The 22,468-nt window shown below is 47.2% G+C and overlaps 1 protein-coding gene across 1 annotated transcript in view; it reads left to right on the forward strand.

Moving 5' to 3' along the window:
• Positions 1-22,468, forward strand: part of LOC134929699 (cyclic nucleotide-binding domain-containing protein 2-like) — a 42,570-nt gene that overhangs the window by 2,059 nt on the left and 18,043 nt on the right. Inside the window, exons 4-6 of the mRNA XM_063925277.1 lie at positions 3,339-3,495; positions 17,539-17,690; positions 17,911-18,049. Coding sequence (XP_063781347.1) covers positions 3,339-3,495; positions 17,539-17,690; positions 17,911-18,049 — 448 coding nt within the window. The remainder of the gene's footprint in view (positions 1-3,338; positions 3,496-17,538; positions 17,691-17,910; positions 18,050-22,468) is intronic.

A 22,468-nucleotide genomic window follows, 5' to 3' on the forward strand; every position in this document is an offset into this window, starting at 1 on the left:
ATGGAAGGGGGAAAGACTTGATAGCTGGAGACACAGGAGACTTGATGGCTGGAGACACAAGGGGGAGAGATTTTATGGCTGGAATCACAAGTTGGAGGGAGGCTTGCTGGCTGGAGACACGCAAGAGAGAGAGAGATTTGATGGCTGGAGACAAGGGTGAGAGACTTGATGACTGGAGACACAAGGGGGAGACATTTTATGGCTGGAGACACAAGTAGGAGATATTTGATGGCTGGAGACACAAGGGGGATATTTGATAGCTGGAGACCCAAGGGGGATATATGATGGCTGGAGACACAAGGGGGATATATGATGGCTGAAGACACAAGGGGGATATATGATGGCTGGAGACACAAGGGGGATATATGATGGCTGGAGACACAAGGGGGATATATGATGGCTGGAGACGCAAGGGGGATATATGATGGCTGGAGACGCAAGGGGGAGATATATAATGGGTGGAGTCACAAGGAGGAGAGATTTGATGGCTGGAGACACAAGGGAAATAGATTTGATGGCTGGAGACACACAAGGGAGAGATATATGATGGTTGGAGACATAAGAGGTAGATACTTGATGGCTGGAGACACAAGGAGGAGAAATTTTATGGCTGGAGACACAAGGGGGAGATATATGATGGCTGGAAACAAAAAGGGGGATATATGATGGATGGAGACAGAAGGCGGAGATATATGATGGCTGGAGACACAAAGTGGAGATATATGATGGCTGGAGACACAAAGTGGAGATATATGATGGCTGGAGACACAAGGGGGAGAGATTTGATGGCTGGAGACACACAAGGGAGAGATATATGATGGCTGGAGATACACAAGGGAGAGATATATGATGGCTGGAGACACAAGGGGAAGAGATTTGATGGCTGGAGACACAAGAGGGGAGATACTTGATGGCTTGAGATACAAGGGGGGGGGATTTTATAGCTGGATACTCAGGAGCCTTTATGGCTGGAGACACAAGTGGGAGATATATGATGGCTGGAGACACAAGGGGGAGAGATTTGATGGCTGGAGACACAAGGGGAAGAGATTTGATGACTGGAGACACACGAGGGGAGATATATGATGGCTGGAGACACAACGAACAGATATATGATGGTTGGAGACACAAGAGATAGATACTTGATCGCTGGAGACACAAGGGGGAGGGATTTTATAGCTGGACACTTAGGAGCCTTTATGGCTGGAGACACAAGTAGGAGATATATGATGGCTGGAGACACAAGGGGGAGTTATATGATGGCTGGAGAGAGACACAAGAGGTAGAAACATGATGGCTGGAGACACAACGGGGAGAAATTTTATGGCTGGAGACGCAAAGGGAAAATATATGATGGCTGGAGACAAAAAGGGGGATATATGATGGCTGGAGACAAAAGGGGGAGATATATGATGATGATGGCTGGAGACACAAGGGGGAGAGATTTTATGGCTGAAGACTCAGGAGACTTGATGGCTGGAGACACAAGGGGGAGCTATATGAAGGCTGGAGACACAAGTGGTCAGAATGTTCACCGGGGTCACTTTCCACCAATGGGCGGCAGTGCTATCTGGCCCATATTTCAGAGGTATAGAGGCAGGACAATACATCACCAGCCCAATAGCAAAATGTTGGTAACTGAGTAAAAGTCATGCTGCTCCAGCCTCCTGGGCCTCTGCTTTGCGAGGGCCTCTTCTGAGTTTACTTGGGCCCAGCACATGTAGCAAAGCCTTGACAGGGGGAAAAGCCGCAAAAGGTCTATATACAGTCATTCTCATTATTCTGCAATCTGAAGAGGAGCCCAGAGGGCAGCTGTTCTCCAGCCCTGTAGCCAGAATTTTCCTGGCAGCTCTGAGATCCAACATCCCTGTATAATGATATAACAGATGGAACAACCCAACTGGAACACTGTAGAATTCATCTGTAGCACTAGAGTAGTGTCATTTCATTTAAAACATAAGAAAGACATAACAAAATTAATATTTAACCACATGTATTTTTTAAGTGATAATCAATGTACCTACAGATAACTTAATGCATGTCTGGAAGGTAATTAATGTGTGTGAGATGTATCAAATCTTAGAGAGATAAGTACCAACCAGTCAGCTCCTAACTGCCATGTCACAGGCTGTCTTTGAAAATTGACAGTTATGAGCTGATTGGTTGGTACTTTGGGGTCTATTTACTAAGCACTGGATGGAGATAAAGTATCAGCCAATCGGCTCTTAACTGTCATTTTTCAAACCCAGAATGTGACATGGCAGTTAGGAGCTGATTGGCTGGTGCTTTATATCCATCCAAGGCTTAGTTATTTAGACCCCTCTATCTCCATTGCTTTGATTATTCTCCCCTTAAGCCTCTAATACTGTACATTGGCCCGCATTCCGAGTTGATCGCTAGCTGCCGATGTTCGCTGCGTAGCGATCATTTAAAAAAATGGCAAAACTACGCATGCGTATGGGCCGCAATGTGCACGCGCGGCGTACGGGTACAAAGCGCATCGTTGTTTTACACAGGGTCTAGCGATGAGTCCATTCGCGCAGCCGATCGCAAGGAGATTGACAGGAAGTGGGAGTTTCTGGGTGTCAACTGACCGTTTTCTGGGAGTGTTTGGTAAAACGCAGGCGTGACCAGGCGTTTGCAGGGCGGGTGTCTGACGTTGATTCTGGGACCTTTGTTGCAGCAATCATCGCACAGGATAAGTAACTACAGGGCTGGTCTTGTTTTGCACAAAATGTTTTTGTACCGCTCGGCTGCACAGGCGTTCGCACACTTGCAAAGCAAAAATACACTCCCCCGTGGGCGGCGACTATGCGTTTGCACGGCTGCTAAAAGTAGCTAGCGAGCGATCAACTCTGTCCAGTATCGGAGGTTTGGGATTTTCCCTCTATTACGTGCCGCCTCCTATGGCTGCTGCCTACATACTAAGGACGTAGCGCAGGTATCCTACTGGTTTCTCCATCACCATGGAGATGTATGAAGCCTCCTAATGAGTACAGGTGAATATGACATCCGTACCCAATCAGATTGCAGCTGACAATTTATAGAATGTACTAGATAATGATAGCTATAGGGGTTACGTAATATGTTCCAGGATGAAGGGAATGGCGTGATGCCGGCGAGTTCACCACTGAAAGCAGCGCTCCGCTATATGGCACAGCCAGCCTTATCACTGGTTACCACTTTACATTTCAGGGCGAACTGACCAAAATCACGTCATTCCCTTCATCCTGGAACCTATTAGATAACCCCCATATTCTGATTGGTTGCTAGGAGCAACGTCTCCTCTTCAGAAGGTTTGATACATTTCCCCCTGTAAGTCCTGTTTCCCTCCCCAGGTTTGGGCGCGGACGGGTCATTGTGCGGAAGGGTCATCGAGGCGACAGCTTCTACTTTCTGTTCTCGGGGGTCATTGCGGTCACACAAGATGAGGACGGAAGCAGCGCTCTACTGGACCTGGAGCCCATTTTACTGCACAAAGGGGCCAGTTTTGGGGTGAGTGGTCTGACATTATCATGGGGGGAAGGGGAGGTCTTGTAATGATAACTTCTATTCTATAATAAGAATAGCATGGAGCATGTTTAGGTAAAATGTTGTCACAGTCATAAAGAACAAAATTTGCACCATGTTAGAGCTGGCAAATAATGCTGCAGTTCTGGGCACTTGGCTGGCACCAATTATAGTCACCAGAGGTCACTGAAGAAGCGTCAAATGGGCCTGGCCAGGGCCGGACTGCCCATCTGGACTTTATGGCAGCTACAGGTGGGGCTGCCCATACAGAGCTGTCTCTAGCTGTGGAAGGCTCCGACTCCAGACTGCGTAGGGCAGGCATGTCCAAACTGTGGCCCTCCAGCTGTTGAGAAACTACACATTCCAGCATGCCCTGACACAGCTTTAGCATTCTCTGACAGCAAAACTGTATCAGGGCATGCTGGGATATGTAGTTTCACAACAGCTGGAGGGCCGCAGTTTGGACATGCCTGGCGTAGGGGATATCACGTGAGTAGCGAGATCTCATGCATGCGCAGCCAGCCAGGCAGGGAGACACAACGCATCTCCTAGGAAAGTAGGCTTTGCCTTATACATAATGGCCACAGTAATAGCTGCTCACACATACTGCCCCCATTCATGCCAGTTACACATAATGCACCAGTATAGTGTCATTTACATATAATGCCCCAGTATAGTTCCAGTTACACATAATGCCCCAGTATAGTGCCATTTACACATAATGCTCCAGTATAGTGCCATTTACACATAATGCCCCAGTATAGTGCCATTTACACATAATGCTCCAGTATAGGGCCAGTTACACATAATGCACCAGTATAGTGCCATTTACACATAATGCTCCAGTATAGTGCCATTTACACATAATGCCCCAGTATAGTGCCATTTACACATAATGCCCCAGTATAGTGCCAGTTACACATAATGCCCCAGTATAGGGCCAGTTACACATAATGCACCAGTATAGTGTCATTTATATATAATGCCCCAGTATAGTGCCATTTACACATAATGCCCCAGTATAGTTCGTTACACATAATGCCCCAGTATAGTGCTATTTACACATAATGCTCCAGTATAGGGCCACTTACACATAATGTCCCCAGTATAGTGCCATTTGCACATAATGCCCTAGTATAGTGCCAGTTACACATAATGCCTCAGTATAGTGCCAGTTACACATAATGCCCCAGTATATTGCCATTTACACATAATGCTCCAGTTTAGTGCCAGTTACACATAATGCCTCATTATAGTGCCAGTTACACATAATGCCTCATTATAGTACCAGTTACACATAATGCCCCAGTATAGTGTCATATACACATAATGCCTCATTTTAGTGCCAGTTATACATAATGCCCAGTATAATGCCATTTACACATAATGCCCCAGTATAGTGCCAGTTACACATAATGCTTCAGTATAGTGCCATTTACACATAATGCCCCAGTATAATGCCAGTTACACATAATGCTTCAGTATAGTGCCATTTACACATAATGCCCCAGTATAGTGCCAGTTACACATAATGCCCCAGTATAGTGCCAGTTACAAATAATGCCCCAGTATAGTCTCCTTTACACATAATGCCCCAGTATAGTGCCAGTTACAAATAATGCCCCAGTATAGTCTCCTTTACACATAATGCCCCAGTATAGTGCCAGTTACACATAATGCTCCAGTATCATGCCATTTACACATAATGCCTCATTATAGTGCGTTATACATAATGCCCCAGTATAGTGCCATTTACACATATTTCCCCGGTATAGTGCCAGTTACACATAATGCCCCAGTCTAGTGCCATTTACACATAATGCCCCAGTATAGTTCCATTTACACATAATGCCTCATTATAGCGCCAGTAACACATAATGCCCCAGTAAAGTGCCAGTTACAAATAATGCCTCAGTATAGTCTCATTTACACATAATGCCCAAGTATAGTGCCAGTTACACATAATGCCTCATTATAGTGCCATTTACACATAATGCCCCAGTATAGTGGCGTTAAACATAATGCCCTAGTATAGTGCCATTTACACATAATGCCCCAGTAGTGCCAGTTACACATAATGCCCCAGTATAGTGCCAGTTACACATAATGCCCCAGTATAGTGCCAGTTACACATAATGCCTCATTATAGTGCCAGTTATACATAATTCCCCCAATATAGTGCCAGCAGGGCACTCACCACCACTGCAGGACAGGTCCCATCCAGACTCCTGCACACCACTGGTCCAGGTCCTGGGTCCGCTCTGTACCACAGCACAGTCATTTCTCCTGCCCAAAACCAGCAGAGCAGACCGCCATTGAGATCTCTCTCCAAAGCTGCATCACATCAACGCCCGGAACCGTCTCATATGCACTGCATCATGGGAGATGCAGTTTTCTTACACTTTACTCCAGTGCTTAAAGTGGTCCTAGTGGTCCCCCCCACCCCGGCGGCCATGCAATAAAGGGATTAGGCACACAGCAGGCGAATGCCGCAAAAAAAGGGTGTGGTCTGAAAAAGAAATGGGCGTAGTCACACAGAAGTATCCCCAATTAAAATGATGCCACACAGTAGCACAATCTTATTCACATTACACCACATAGTGGTGTCCCTTATTCATGTTATGAACCACATTAGTGGGGGTCATTCCGAGTTGATCGCTCGCTGACGATTTTCGCAGCGCAGTGATCAGGTAAAAAAATGGCAAAACTGCGCATGCACATGCATCACAATGCGCACGCGCGTCGTATGGGTACAAACCGTATCGTTGCTGTGCAATGCTTCTAGCGACGAATACATTCGCACAGCCGATCGCAAGGAGATTGACAGGAAGAGGGCGTTTATGGGTGTCAACTGACCGTTTTCTGGGAGTGGTACGGAAAACACAGGCATGTCCAGGCGTTTGCAGGGCGGGTGTCTGACGCCAATTCCGGGACATCCATCGCTAGGATCATCGCACAGGATAAGTAACCACAGGGCTGGTCTTGTTTTGCACAAAATGTTTTTGAACCGCTCCGCTGCACGTGCGATCGCACACTTGCAAAGCGAAAATACACTCCCCAGTGAGCGGCAACTATGCGTTTGCACGGTTGCAAAAGGTAGCTAGTGAGCGATCAACTCGGAATGAGGGCCAGTGCCCCTTATAGACAAAGCCCACGGTAGTAGCACCCCTAATACACATAATGCCCACAGCAGTAGCGCCCCTTATACAATGCCCACAGTTGTAGCACCCCTAATACACATAATGCCCACAGCAGTAGCACCCCCAATACACATAATGCCCACAGCAGTAGCACCCCTAATACACATAATGCCCACAGCAGTAGAGCCCCTTATACAATGCCCACAGTAGTAGCACCCCTAATACACATAATGCCCACAGCAGTAGTGCCCCTTATACAATGCCCACAGTAGTAGCACCCCTAATACACATAATGCCCACAGCAGTAGCACCCCTAATACACATAATGCCCACAGTAGTAGTGCCCTTATACAATGCCCACAGTAGTAGTGCTCTTAATACACATAATGCCCATAGCAGTAGCGCCCCGTAATACACATAGTACCCACAGCAGTAGTGCCCCTTATGCAATGTCCACTGTACTGGTAGTGCCCACAGTGGTAGTACCCCTTATGTAGAACCCATAGTAGAAGTGCCCCCAGTAGTAGTGCCCATTTTGTCCCCTTTATAAAGTGCCCCCTATGCAATGCCCTCATTAGTAGTGCCCCCGGTAGTAATGCCCTTTGTAGCATTGCCCCCCCTTTATTTATGCCCCCTCAGTATTAGCCCTCAGTAGGAATGCCCCCAGTAGTTATGCCCCCAGTAGGTATGTCCCCTCAGTATATATGCCCCCTCAGTAGTCAGCCCCCAGTAGGTATGCCCCCAGTAGGTATTTCCCCAGTAGGTATGTCCCCTCAGTATATATGCCCCCTCAGTAGTCAACCCCCAGTATGTATTTCCTCAGTAGGTATGCTCCCTCAGTATATATGCCCTCTCAGTATATATGCCCCCTCAGTAGTTATGCCCCCTCAGTATTAGCCCTCAGTAGGAATGCCCCCTCAGTAGTTATGCCCCCAGTAGTTATGCCCCCAGTAGGTATGTCCCCTCAGTATATATGCCTCCTCAGTAGTCAGCCCCCAGTAGGTATGCCCCCTCAGTATATATGCCCTCTAGTAGTTAGCCCCCTCAGTAGGTATGCTCCCTCAGTATATATGTCCTCTCAGTATATATGCCCCCTCAGTAGTTAGCCCCCAGAAGGTATGCCCCCTTAGTAGTTATGCCCCTCAGTAGGTATGCCCCCTTAGTAGTTATGCTCCCTCAGTATATATGCCCCCTCAGTATATATGCCCCCAAAAGGTATGCCCCCTCAGTAGTTAGCCCCCTCAGTATATATGGCCCCTCTATATATATATGCCCCCTCAGTAGTTAGCCCCCTCAATAGGTATGCCCCCTTAGTAGTTATGTCCCCTTAGTAGGTATGCGCTGCTTACACATACAAAAAAAAACCCAAAACACGATACTCACCAAGCCCCACTCCTGCCTCCAACTGTCGGAACTATGGGAGAGACGTCATCTCCCTGCTCATCGGCTCCTGGGTTAGGTGAGCTGGAGGAGGTGGAAATGGTTCTGTCTCCAAATGGAACTGACGGAACGCAGTTCCGCCCCATTCCGGCTCACTTTAACCTCTGCTGTACTCTGTATACAGTGCACCGTGTGATAAAACTACATCTCCCGTGATGAAATGCGTGGCGGACGGCTCTACAATCTGCAGCTGACTTGCCAGGGCCCCGAGCCGGACAAAATGCTTCTCCGGGCCGTATAAGGCCCGCGGTCCAGAGGTTCCCCACCCCTGGCCTAAGCCAAAAAGTCAGTATACATAATGAATATTACATTGGAAATCACACAAGCGACAGCCCTTCATAGCAATCTTGTCTGCGTAATTCCCCAAGACACCCTTTATGTGAGGTGAACCCCCAGTATATATATTATATGTCTGATCAGAGGTAGCCTGAACAGGCTTTGGGCCGTAAGTGAAGCCAGATATGTGAGTTAGAACAGTGTTGGGTTAGAGGTTACCAGGGACGTGCAGTGAGGTAAATGGCTCAGGAGGCACTGGCTAGCACCAGAGCCAGATTTAAACGCAATATATGAACCAAAGGGTACATCTGGGCATTATACACAGGTGCAGCAGTAGAAACTTCTGGAAATTTGGTGAGTTTTGATCTGAGAAATGCGTAAAAGGTCAGCAGCACTGCCTCACCTGCCAGAGACTTTTTACTCCAGAGTTTTGGCTATAAAAATTATTAGAATAATGCAAAGAAGATATTTCAAACATATTCTTTGTATTTTTCATATACTTTATACAATCAAAACTCTGGTACAAACGTTAGTATGACATGAAAGGCTCTGCCTCACCTGCCTCACCCCACCGCACGTCTCTGGAGGTTACATTGGACACTGGAAGTCACAGGTGTGCGTACAGTTAGATTGCTATCAAGCTTCAGAACATCTCCAGCCATTATAGAACTGGTTTGTCCATTGTCCAGTATAGCCAGGGATCATAAATTAGCTACTATGAAGAGATCACATCTATTGATAATACATGGTCTGAGGCCTCCAAGGCATAACAGACCCTGCTGGGGCAGAACAAGCCCATTTGGGCATGACACAATTTATGACACCTTAGAATGTAGATGGGAAACCTATAATTATCTAAATAAATCTAACTCTCTCTGCACATGTTACATCTGCCCCACCTGCAGTGCACATGGTTTTGCCCATCTGCTAACAAATTTGCTGCTGCGATCAGGTCTGAATCAAGCCCATAGGTTGTTATATTGTTTCATGTTATTCCATGTTCTATAATTATGGAAACATAAATATTATTAGTGTATATATATATATATATATATATATATATATATATATACACACAGTTGTGCTCATAAGTTTACATACTCTAGCAGAATTTGGGATTTTCTGGCCATTTGCCAGAGAATATGAATGATAACTCACACACTTTTCTTTCACTCATGGTTAGTGGTTGGGTGGAGCCATTTATTGTCAAACAACTGTGTTTACTCTTTTTAAATCATAATGACAACAGAAACGACCCAAATGACCCTGATCAAAAGTTTACATACCCCAGTACTTAATACCGTGTATTGCCCCCTTTAACATCAATGACAGCTTGAAGTCTTTTGTGGTAGTTGTGGATGAGGCTCTTTATTTTCTCAGATGGTAAAGCTGCCCATTCTTCTTGCACGTTTGAGGTCTCCCCAGAGTGGCTCAATGATATTGAGGTCAGGAGACTGAGATGGCCACTCCAGAACCTTCACTTTATTCTGCTGTAGCCAATGACAGGTCGACTTGGCCTTGTGTTTTGGATCATTGTCATGTTGGAACGTCCAAGTACGTCCCATGCGCAGCTTCCGGACTGATGAGTGCAAATTTTCCTCCAGTATTTTCTGATAACATGCTGCATTCATCTTGCCATAAATTTTGACCAAGTTTCCAGTGCCTTTGTAGCTCACACATACCCAAAACATCAGCGATCCACCTCCGTGTTTCACAGTAGGAATGGTGTACCTTTCATCATAGGCCTTGTTGACTCCTCTCCAAATGTAACGTTTATGGTTGTGGCCAAAAAGTTCAATTTTGGTCTCATCACTCCAAATGACTTTGTTCCAGAAGTTTTGAGGCTTGTCTCTGTGCTGTTTGGAGTATTGTAAGCGGGATGCTTTGTGGCATTTGCGTAGTAATGGCTTTCTTCTGGCGACTTGACCATGCAGCCCATTTTTCTTCAAATGCCTCCTTATTGTGCATCTTGAAACAACCACACCACTTGTTTTCAGAGAGTCCTGTATTTCAGCTGAAGTTATTTGTGGATTTTTCTTTGCATCCCGAACAATTTTCCTGGCAGTTGTGGCTGAAATTTTTGTTGGTCTACCTGACCGTGATTTGGTTTCCACAGAATCCCTCATTATCCATTTCTTAATTAGAGTTTGAACACTGCTGATTGGCATCCTCAATTGCTTGGATATCTTTTTATATCCCTTTCCTGTTTTATACAGTTCAATTACCTTTTCCCGCAGATCCTTTGACAATTCTTTTGCTTTCCACATGACTCAGAATCAAGACATGTCAGTGCAGCACTGGATGAAAGATGCAAGGGTCTTTCAGGAGTCCATAAACTCACTGACCTATTATACACACACACTGATTACAAGCAAACAGATCACAGGTGAGGATGGTTACCTTTAGTAGCCATTCAAACCCGTTTGTGTCAACTTGTGTGCATGTTATCAGGCCAAAATCTCCAGGGTATGTAAACTTTTGATCAGGGTCATTTGGGTAGTTTCTGTTGTCATTATGATTTAAAAAGAGTAAACACAGTTGTTTGACAATAAATGGCTTCACCCAACCACTAACCATGAGTGAAAGAAAAGTTTGTGAGTTATCATTCATATTCTCTGACTCTGCTAGGGTATGTAAACTTATGAGCACAACTGTGTATATGTATGTATGTATGTATATATATATATATATATATATATATATATATATATATATATCTTATTCTGTATGATTTGATTCGCCTGTGAATAAACATTCACATGATAAGAGCTATAATTTCAAGTCTGAACTCACTTTAAGTAAACATAATGTCATAATTCATATGTATAAGGACTGCATATATTTATCAGACACCAAGTCTGTAAGCCTGACATACTGTATATTTGCAGATATATATGATAAACACATTTTAATTAAAATATATCTATATATTAATAAACATATATGATAATAGGATTTTAATACCTGCCGGTAAATCCTTTTCTCTTAGTCTGTAGAGGATGCTGGAAATGCTTCAAGAACCATGGGGTATAGATGGGATCCGCAGGAGACATGGGCACTTTAAGACTTTAAATGGGTGTGAACTGGCTCCTCCCTCTATGCCCCTCCTCCAGACTCCAGTTATAGGAACTGTGCCCAGGGAGACGGACATTTTGAGGAAAAGGATTTATTGTTAAACTAATACATACCAGCTCACACCTCAAACACGCCGTACAACATGGCATTAGCAAAAGTCCAGTCAACGGCATGAATAAAATCAGCAACAGGCTGACCATAACCGAAACACAAGCAATAACTATTAAACAAGTACTGCAGATAGTGTCCGCACAGGGACGGGCGCCCAGCATCTTCTACGAACTAAGAGAAAAGAATTTACCGGTAGGTATTAAAATCCTATTTTCTCATACATCCTAGAGGATGCTGGGGATGCTTCAAGAACCATGGGGTTTATACCAAAGCTCAAGAACGGGCGGGAGAGTGCGGATGACTCTGCAGCACCGAGTGACCAAACATGAGGTCCTCATCAGCCAGGGTATCAAACTTGTAAAACTTCGCAAAGGTGTTTGAACCCGACCAAGTAGCAGCTCGGCAAAGCTGTAATGCCAAGACCCCTCGGGCAGCCGCCCAGGATGAGCCCACCTTTCTGGTAGAATGGGCTTTTACCGATTTCGGTAACGGCAATCCTGCCGTAGAATGAGCCTGCTCAATCGTATTACAGATCCAGCGTGCAATAGTCTGCTTGGATGCAGTAGCCCCAATCTTGTTGGGAGCCCACAGGACAAACAGGGCCTCTGTTTTCCTAATCTGCGCCGTTCTGGCGACATAGATCTTCAAAGCTCCGACCACATCGAGAGACTTCGAATCCGCCAAGGCATCAGTAGCCACTGGCACCACAATAGGCTGATTTACGTGAAATGATGAAACCACTTTTGGCAGAAATTGCTGACGAGTTCTCAACTCCGCTCTATCAGCATGAAAGATTAAATAGGGGCTTTTGTGAGACAAAGCCGCCAACTCAGATACCCGCCTTGCGGATGCCAAGGCCAACAACATGACTACTTTCCAAGTAAGGAATTTTAACTCAACCTTACGTAAAGGTTCAAACCAATGAAATTGCAGGAACTGCAACACCACATTAAGATACCACAGTGCCACAGGGGGCACAAATGGAGGTTGGATGTGCAGCACGCCTTTTACGAAGGTCTGAACTTCTGGAAGGGAGGCCAATTCTTTCTGAACGAAGATTGACAAAGCCAAAATTTGTACTTTAATAGAGCCCAACTTTAGGCCCGCATCCACACCTGCTTGCAAAAAATTGAGCAAATGCCCCAGCTGAAATTCTTCCGTAGGAGCCTTCTTGGATTCACACCAAGACACATATTTCCTCCAAATACGGTGGTAATGCTTTGCCGTTACTTCTTTTCTAGCCTGAAGAAGTGTGGGAATGACTTCACTGGGAATACCCTTTCGGGCTAGGATTTGGCGTTCAAGTCAAAGTGCGTCAAGTGCAGCAGCGGTAAGTCTTAATACACGCACGGTCCTTGCTGTAACAGGTCCTCCCATAGAGGAAGAGGCCAGGGATCTTCTATGAGTAATTCTTGAAGATCTGGATACCATGCCCTCCTTGGCCAATCTGAAACAATGAGTATCTCCTGAACCTTTGTTCTTCTTATCATCCTTATCACCTTTGGAATGAGAGGAAATGGAGGGAACACATATACCGACGGAAACACCCACAGTGTCACTAGGGCAACCACCACTACCGCTTGAGGGTCCCTTGACCTGGAACAATATCTCTGTAGCTTCTTGTTGAGGCGGGACGCCATCGTGTCTATTTGAGGAATTCCCCAACGACTTGTCACTTCTGCAAAGTCCGCTTGATGAAGACCCCACTCTGCTGGATGGAGATCGTGTCTACTGAGGAAGTCTGCTTCCCAGTTGTCGACTCCTGGAATGAAGACCACTGACAGAGCGCTTGCATATTTTTCCGCCCCGCGAAGAACCTTCGTGGCCTCGGCCATCGCCGCTCTGCTCTTTGTTCCGCCCTGGCGGTTTATGTACGCCACTGCTGTTATGTTGTCTGACTGAATCAAGACGGGCAGACCGCAAAGAAGATGTTCCACTTGCAAAATGGCGTTGTAAATGGCCCTTAATTCCAGAATGTTTATGTGCAGACAAGCTTCCTGGCTTGACCATTTTCCCTGAAAATTTCTCCCCTGTGTGACTGCTCCCCAGCCTCGGAGACTTGCATCTGTGGTCACCAGGTTCCAATCCTGAATCCTGAACCTGTGTCCCTCCAGAAGGTGAGAACTGTGCAGCCACCACAGAAGGGAGATTCTGGTCCTGGAAGATAGGATTATTTTCCGGTGCATGTCCAGGTGAGACCCAGACCACTTGTTCGACAGGTCCCACTGAAACACCCTGGCATGGAACCTGCCATACTGAATGGCCTCGTAGGCCGCCACCATCTTCCCCAGCAACAGAGTGCATTGAAGAATCGACACTCTTGCCGGTTTCAGTATCTGTTTTACCATGTTCTGTATTTCTAGAGCCTTTTCCACTGGAAGAAAAACTCTCTGTAATTCTGTATCCAGAATCATACCCAGGAACGACAGCCGTGTCGTCGGAACCAACTGTGATTTTGGCAAGTTTAGGAGCCAACCATGTTGTTGCAGAATCGTCAGGAAGAGCGCAACGTTTTTCAGCAATTGTTCCTAGGATCTCGCCTTTATGAGGAGATCGTCCAAGTACGGGATAATTGTGACTCCCTGCTTGCGCAGGAGAACCATCATTTCCGCCATAACCTTGGTGAAAATCCTCGGAGCCATGGACAGACCAAACGGCAATGTCTGAAATTGGTAATGACAATCCTGAACAGCAAACCTCAGGTAAGCCTGATGTGGAGGATATATGGGGACGTGTAAGTAGGCATCCTTTATGTCGACCGACACCATAAAATCCCCTTCCTCCAGACTGGAGATCACTGCTCGGAGAGATTCCATCTTGAATTTGAATTTTTTTAGAAAGAAATTGAGGGATTTTAGGTTCAGAATCGGTCTGACTGAGCCATCCGGCTTTCGGGACCACGAACAGACTCGAATAAAAGCCTTCCCCCTGTTGTGACGGGGGTACCGTGACAATGACATGATTTTGACACAGCTTTAGTATCGCAGCGCATACCACCTCTCTTTCCGGGACAGGAGCTGGCAAGGCCGATTTGAAAAACTGGCGAGGGGGCACGTCTTGAAACTCTAATTTGTACCCTTGGTTACTATTTCTAATATCCAAGGATCCAGATCCGAGCGAATCCAGACCTGACTGAAGAGTTTGAGACGTGCCCCCACCGGTGCGGACTCCCGCAGAGGAGCCCCACCGTCATGCGGTGGATTTGGTAGAAGCCGGAGAGGACTTCTGTTCTTGGGAACTTGCCACAGCCTGTGACCTTTTTCCCCGTCCTCTTCCTCTCGCAGCAAGGAAGGAGGATCTACATCTTTTTAATTTATTGGGCCGAAAGGACTGCATCTGATAGTGGGGCATTTTCTTTTGTTGCGCAGGAACATAAGGTAATAATGACGACTTACCCGCGGTAGCCGTAGATACCAGGTCAGTGAGGCCGTCACCAAACAAGACCCTACCGTTAATCGGTAACGACTCCATCGCCTTCTTAGAGTCAGCATCAGCATTCCATTGATGAATCCACAACGCTCTCCTAGCTGAGACTGCCATGGCATTGGCCCTTGATCCCAAAAGGCCAATATCCCTTACAGCTTCTTTTAAATATGCTGCAGCGTCCCTGATGTGACCCAGAGTCAAAAGCACATTATCCCTGTCTAGGGAATCTACCTCAGATGACAAGTTATCTGCCCACTTTTCAATAGCGCTACTCACCCATGCCGAAGCAACGGCAGGCCTGAGCAGCGACCCTGTAGTGACATAAATGGATTTTAGTGTATTTTCCTGCTTACGATCTGCAGGATCCTTAAGGGCTGCCGTGTCAGGAGGCGGAAGTGCCACCTTCTTGGATAGACGTGATAAAGCTTTGCCTACCGTGGGGGATGACTCCCACCTTTCCCTGTCCCCAGAGGGGAACAGATATGCCACTGGAATTCTTTTGGGAACCTGTATCTTCTTGTCAGGATTTTCCCAAGCCTTTTCAAAAAGCGCGTTCAGTTCATGAGAGGGAGGAAACGTTACCTCAGGTCTCTTTCCTTTATACATACAGACCCTTGTATCAGGAACAGCAAGCAGGGTCTTCCGTGATATGGAGTACGGCTTTTATCGCCACAATCATGTACTGAATACTCTTAGCCAGTTTAGGATTCAATCTGGCATCACTATAGTCAGTGCCGCTGTGTGTTTGGCAGCATGGCGTGCAGCGCGACCGCTGCGCGGTACCTCAGGACCTGAAGTCTTCTGCCGTCACTGAAGTCTTAGTTTCTTCTTTTACTCACCCGGCTTCTTTCTTCTGGCTCTGTGAGGGGGGTGACGGCAGGCTCCGGGAACGAGCAGCTAGGCGTACCAAGTGATCGAACCCTCACAGAGCTAATGGTGTCCAGTAGCCTAAGAAGCAGAGCCTTTAACTCACAGAAGTAGGTCTGACTTCTCTCCCCTCACTCCCACGATGCAGGGAGCCTGTAGCCAGCAGGTCTCCCTGAAAATAATAAACCTAACATAAAGTCTTTTCAGAGAAACTCAGGAGAGCTCCCCTAGTGTGTGTCCAGTCACAGAGTCTAACTGGAGTCTGGAGGAGGGGCATAGAGGGAGGAGTCAGTTCACACCCATTTAAAGTCTTAAAGTGCCCATGTCTCCTGCGGATCGCGTCTATACCCCATGGTTCTTGAAGCATCCCCAGCATCCTCTAGGACATATGAGAAATATTAAATATTGATATAATGTCTAAGGAAGATTCCTAAAAAAAAATATAATTTTTCTTCAATAAAGGGAAGGGAAAGATGTGAGTCACTATACTGAGGCCTAAAGCTTCAGCGATCTGAGAGACGGCTTTCAGTCCCCGAGGTTAGGGACATAGGGGGTCATTCCGAGTTGATCGCTCGCTAACTAGTTTTAGCAGCCATGCAAACGCTATGCCGCCGCCCACTGGGAGTGTATTTTAGCTTAGCAGAGGTGCGAACGGTTGTATCGCAGAGCGCCTGCAAAAATTTTTGTGTAGTTTCAGAGTAGCTCAAAACCTACTCAGCGCTTGCGATCACTTCAGCCTATTCGTGTCCGGATTTGACGTCATGCACCCGCCCAGGGAACGCCCAGCCACGCCTGCGTTTTTTCGGACACGCCTGTGTTTTTGCAAACACTCCCTGAAAACGGTCAGTTGACACCCAGAAACGCCCTCTTCCTGTCAATCTTCTTGCGGCCAGCAGTGTGACTGAAAACTTCGCTAGAACCTGAGCACAACCACAAAGTACCCGTACGTCGCGCGTGCGCATTGCGGGGCATACACATGCGCAGAAATGCCATTTTTTTCACCTGAACGCTGTGCTGCGAAAATCGGCAGCGAGCGATCAACTCGGAATGACCCCCATTATCAGGCTTATAGACAGAAGCATGACGAGTGCTATCACAGTCAGTGGAACAGCAGAAAACGGACACACTTTGGGTAAAACTTACTAAGCGGCGGATTGTAATGCCTGGCTGTTTTGTGGCGGTTTTGCAAAATCAGCTTCAAAACCGCAGAGAAAGTCCACTTTAGACTAGAACAGGATGGAATATCGAAGCATCATTGATATTTTAGACAATAAAAGAATAGAATAGAAAGTTAGAAACCACGGATTTATGACGCTGTGGTTTGGAAAACTGACGCAAATCTTCCGACAAACCCGCCCAAACAGTAGTGCTGCCTGTAGCCAGCGAGATTGGGCAAGGCACTGCACAGATCACTGCAAAAGGACAGAAATAGTTCATTTAAAACACTAAAAAAACAAATGTGTGCCCCCGCGTTTCCTATCCATTACCAACCCTGGACCTCTGCGCCTGGGCTGGTATTCATGGTGAATCTCCATAGCAATAAATGGGGAAGCACTGATTGGCTGAGAGCTGGTGCTATGTTACCTTTACAGCTGAAAAGCAAGGTGACACTGAGCGCCCTGGGATGTGTGGCAGAGAATAGGTGTAAAAGGCGTCTGCGGTCCCTTATGGTGATAACATTTTTGTTGTGCAGGAAGTGGCTCTGCTGAAAGGCCTACGGCGAAACGCGACAGTCGTCTGTATGGAGGACACAGAGTTCCTGGTGGTGGACAGGAAGGAATTCTTCGAGAACAAGATGGACCAGGAGCTTCAGAAGGAGCTTCAGTACCGCTTCCAGTTTTTCAGGTGACATAGAAGCACGGAATTGTATGGAAGCAAAGTATTTATTGGCCGGTGTGTTCCGTCCATTACAATAGATCTTTACACAGAACGTGGTCCCGCTTGTTACATTATATATATATACACACATATATATACTGCACATGTATATAGAACAGTGATTGTGACAGCTGTCAGGAACCATCTGAAATACCACCGTCTAGATTTATGTAAAGTCTTCTTCTAGGTCTCTTGACCTGTTCTCCACCTGGTCTGATCAGTCCCTGGAGACTCTGGCCGACCACTGCAAGACAGAGGACTGCCACCACAGCCAGGTCATTGTCAGCGACACCCACGAGACCAAAAATATCGTCTTTGTCACAAAGGTAACCTGCTGGCGGAACCTTAGGCTGGGCGCTAACGGCCCACATCGCTAGTTCTAGATGAGTACCGGAGATCTTTCCGCCAGACACAAATGTGGGTAATGTGGTCACTTTCATACCCTGTGGGAATCTGCAAAACGTATCCACAAACACTGCTGGGAGGAACCAGGATAAAATGTTAATTTACCACCAAAGCTCATTAAATATAATCCCTCTTATTCATGTATAAGAAGGTTCCAGCTGAATCCTGTTAATGCTGGGGACTACTTTCTGTGCATCCGTGAACTTATTGCACACCCCTCGCACTTTTAATCTTTCAGTCACTGTGCATGTGTGGACACTGTAGCTGTGTCACCCCAGCGCACATCGTCTAAAACCCCATACACACTAGATCAAAACATCTGCTAGTCTGTACGCTCAATGGGGGTAATTCAGACCTGATCGATAGGCTGCGTTTTCGCAAAGCAGGTGATCGGGTCTAAACTGTGCATGTGTATGCACCGCAATGTGCAGGTGCATCGCACGGGTAAAAAGCGGATCGCCGCTCAGCGACGGGTTTGTGCGACGGATCCGTTTGCACAGGCGATCGCAAGGAGATTGACAGGAAGAGGGCGTTTGTGGGTATCACCGTTTACTGGGAGTGGTTGGAAAAACGCAGGCGTGTCCAGGCGTTTTCAGGGAGGGTTCCTGACGTCAATTCCGGGTCCGTACAGGCTGATGTGATCGTAGCGGCTGAGTAAGTTCTGGGATGCGCAGAGACTGCACAAGATCTGTTTGTACAGCTCTGCTACACATGCGATCGCACACTTGCACAGCTAAAATACACTCCCCCTGTAGGCAGCGACTATCTGATCGCAGCAGTGCAAAAATCACTTGCTAGCAATCAGGTCAGAATTAGCCCCAATATAGTTAACGATGCACGCTCCCGCTCGTTGTTAACGATCATCGTTGTCTTCCGGACATGCAGGTCAATTTTGCCAATTATCTTTCATGTTGTTTGTGAATATCGTTCAGTGTGTATGAACTACGAACGACATTGTCATATAGCCACTCCCCTGACACTTCCCAGCACTACTTTCAGCTTCATACTGAAAAGGAAAGTGGTGCGCTCCTTCACAAGAAAAGCATTTGTGAGTATTTTAGGCCACCAATGTGTGTGTGTATATCTAGATATAGCTCATTCACCCACTACACTGTCCACCAATGTTGTGCGTGCTTGTTTAAAACATGCATGCACCCACTGCCCACCAATGTTAAGGTTTCATACTAGCCCATTATTTAAATGAGGTGTCCCAGAAGATTTAGACAATATATTTCGGCTTTCATAAAATCGTTCAGTGTGTATGCACAATATCTTTCATGGTCTATACCTGGGAGTCCAAGGGAAATTGTTCACCAATATCTTTCTTCTTTCATATCTTCTAGTGTGTATGGACCTTAAGCTGGGTACACACTATACAATTATTGGGCCGATTTGGCAATATTTGGAGTGACGACCAAAGTTATTGTATAGTGTGTATGAATGATCGTGTCGGCATTTTGCTGATAATTCGGGGAAATCTTGCCCACACACACACGAACAATCGATTTTCCGGTCTATCGTCCCAAACCAAAAATATCTGCCACAATCTCCAGATATTGGGGGTAATTCCAAGTTGATCGCTCGCTAGCTACTTTTTGCAGCCGTGCAAACGCATAGTCGCCGCCCACGGGGGAGTGTATTTTTGCTTTGCAAGTGTGCGAACGCCTGTGCAGCCGAGCTCTGCAAAAACATTTTGTGCAGTTTCTGAGTAGCTCTGGACTTACTCAGCCGCTGCGATCACTTCAGTCTTTTTGTTCCCGGAATTGACGTCAGACACCCGCCCTGCAAACGCTTGGACACGCCTGCGTTTCTCCAACCACTCCCAAAAAACAGTCAGTTGACACCCACAAACGCCTTTTTCCTGTCAATCTCCTTGCAATCGGCTGTGCGAATGGATTCTTCGTTAAATCCATCGCTCAGCAGCTACCCGTACAACGCACATGCACATTGCGGTGCATACACATGTGCAGTAGTGACCCAATTGCCGCGCTATGAAAAACGGCAGCGAGCGATAAACTGGGAATGACCCCCAATTGAGCAGTGTGTGCATTCTCAATAATCTGCCCAGGTCTCCTAATGTTTTTCTCTCACTACATCATCCTCCTTGGGGGCGGACATATACGAGTGCAGCGTGACGTGGCAGAAAAATGGTAACTGGAGAAAAGAAAATCTATTAGTGTGTAGCTCAGATATCGGTGCCTACTATTCCCTGATAAAATTGTCAGATTGTCGGGCCGACCAAAAAAAAATGTGGCGGTGCGTACCTAGGCTCACCCTCATCCCACCGGGGTAGCGTCACTGCCCTGGAGATATTTCATGGATAACTTGGAGATATTTCTTTTATTACGTGATTCAGATCTGATCGCTGGGCTGCGTTTTTTGCTGCCCTGCGATCAGATAGTCGCCGCCTACAGGGGGAGGGGAAAACGCTGTGCAAGTGTGCACAAACATCAGTGTGTGCGGCGTGTGCGCAGCCCAGGACTGACTCTTCCAGTGCGATTGTTTCCTGCTGATCGGGGCCGTAGCTGACGTCAGACACCCTCCCTCAAAACGCCTGATCCCTCCTACGTTTTTCTGGACACTCCTGTAAAACGGTCAGTTGCCACCCACATACGCCCTCTTCCTGTCAATCCCCTTGCGACCACTTTTTTCGCACCATCCCGTCGCTACGCACCGATGCCCGGTGCAGTCTTATGATGCGCCGGCGCAGTGCGGTGCATACACATGCGCTGTTCAGATCTGATAGCCCACTGTGCGAACTCACACAGAAGCGATCAGGTCTGAATTACCCCCCATGTGCACTGCAGGGGGGGGGGGGCAGATGTAACATGTGCAGAGAGAGTTAGATTTGGGTGACGTGTGTACAAACTGAAATCTAAATTGCAGTGTAAAAATAAAGCAGCCAGTATTTACCCTGCACAGAAACAATATAACCCAACCACATCTAACTCTCTGCACATGTTACATCTGCCCCCCTGCAGTCACATGGGCCCTCATTCCTAGTTGATCGCTCGCTAGCTACTTTTAGCAGCGGTGCAAACGCATAATCGCCGCCCACGGGGGAGTGTATTTTCACTTTGCAAGTGTGCGAACGCCTGTGCAGCTGAGCGTAGCTCTGGACTTACTCAGCCGCTGCGATCACTTCAGTCTTTTTGTTCCCGGAATTGACGTCAGACACCCGCCCTGCAAACGCCTGGATACGCCTGCGATTTCCCAACCACTCCCAGAAAACGGGCAGTTGACACCCACAAACGCCTTCTTCCTGTCAATCTCCTTGTGATCGGCCGTGCGAATGGGTTCTTCGTTAAATCATCGCTCAGCAACGATCCGCTTTGTACCCGAACGACGCGCCTGCGCATTGTGGTGCATACGCATGCGGAGTTTTGCCGTTTTTTTACCTGATCGCTGCGCTACGAAAATCGGTAGCGAACGATCAACTCGGAATGACCCCCATGGTTCTGCCCAACTGCTAACACATTTGTTGCTACGATCAGGTCTGAATTACCCCCTAGGTCCCTATTACCGAGTTCCTGTCTATAGATAGACAGTTAAAAGATAGACAGTCATTAGTTAGAGACTATGGGGGTTATTCTGACCCGTTCACTCGCTGCTTTTTTTCGCAGCTGAGCGAACGGGTCCACACTGCGCATGCGCCGGTGCATGCCAGACGGCCGAAGGCCGTAGCAGGGCTGCGATCACCTCTGCCTGATTGACAGGCAGAGGCGATCGCTGGGCGGGCGCGGGGGGGGGGGGATTGGCGGCGTTTGGCCGCCGTTTCATGGGCGCGGTCTGGCCTGAGACATTGCGGCAATGAAGGTTCCGGGCTTCATGTAGAGCTAGGAGTAACTCCACCTCCTGAGTCGGAGTCGGGTGCTAGTCTGAAGCAATAGTAGACTGCGCCGGCGATCACTGGGCCATAAGCACCTTTACAGGGGCTACAAGAGCGGGCGATTCGCTCCGTGTGGGGCCAGATCACGCTGTCCGTGACATTTGTGGGCAGCTATTGTGTGGACGCACAGTACAGATCCACACGGTGGGAGTTATGGGCGTTTCCAGACTTCTGCGCTCCTTTGCGGCGTGCGCACGGAGATAGGGCGCCTTTTTCAGACTGATCTTTTGCACACAGCATGGTGTGGGTATAAGTGCCAATACTAATGATGGTGACTGCGGCTGGGTAAATACTGGGCGGAGCAATGGCTACGCAGGAAGCGGCGCAGTCACATTGCACTGGCTCAGGCCCACCGTGTGCAGTGTTACACCAGGGAGGGCACGTCACATGAATGGATAGGTAGAGATTTGGGAGGGGAACACATGGGGTAACAGTAACCGAGTCCTCTGTC

The sequence above is a fragment of the Pseudophryne corroboree genome, chromosome 5 (genome assembly GCF_028390025.1).
Source record: "Pseudophryne corroboree isolate aPseCor3 chromosome 5, aPseCor3.hap2, whole genome shotgun sequence".
NCBI lineage: Eukaryota > Metazoa > Chordata > Amphibia > Anura > Myobatrachidae > Pseudophryne > Pseudophryne corroboree.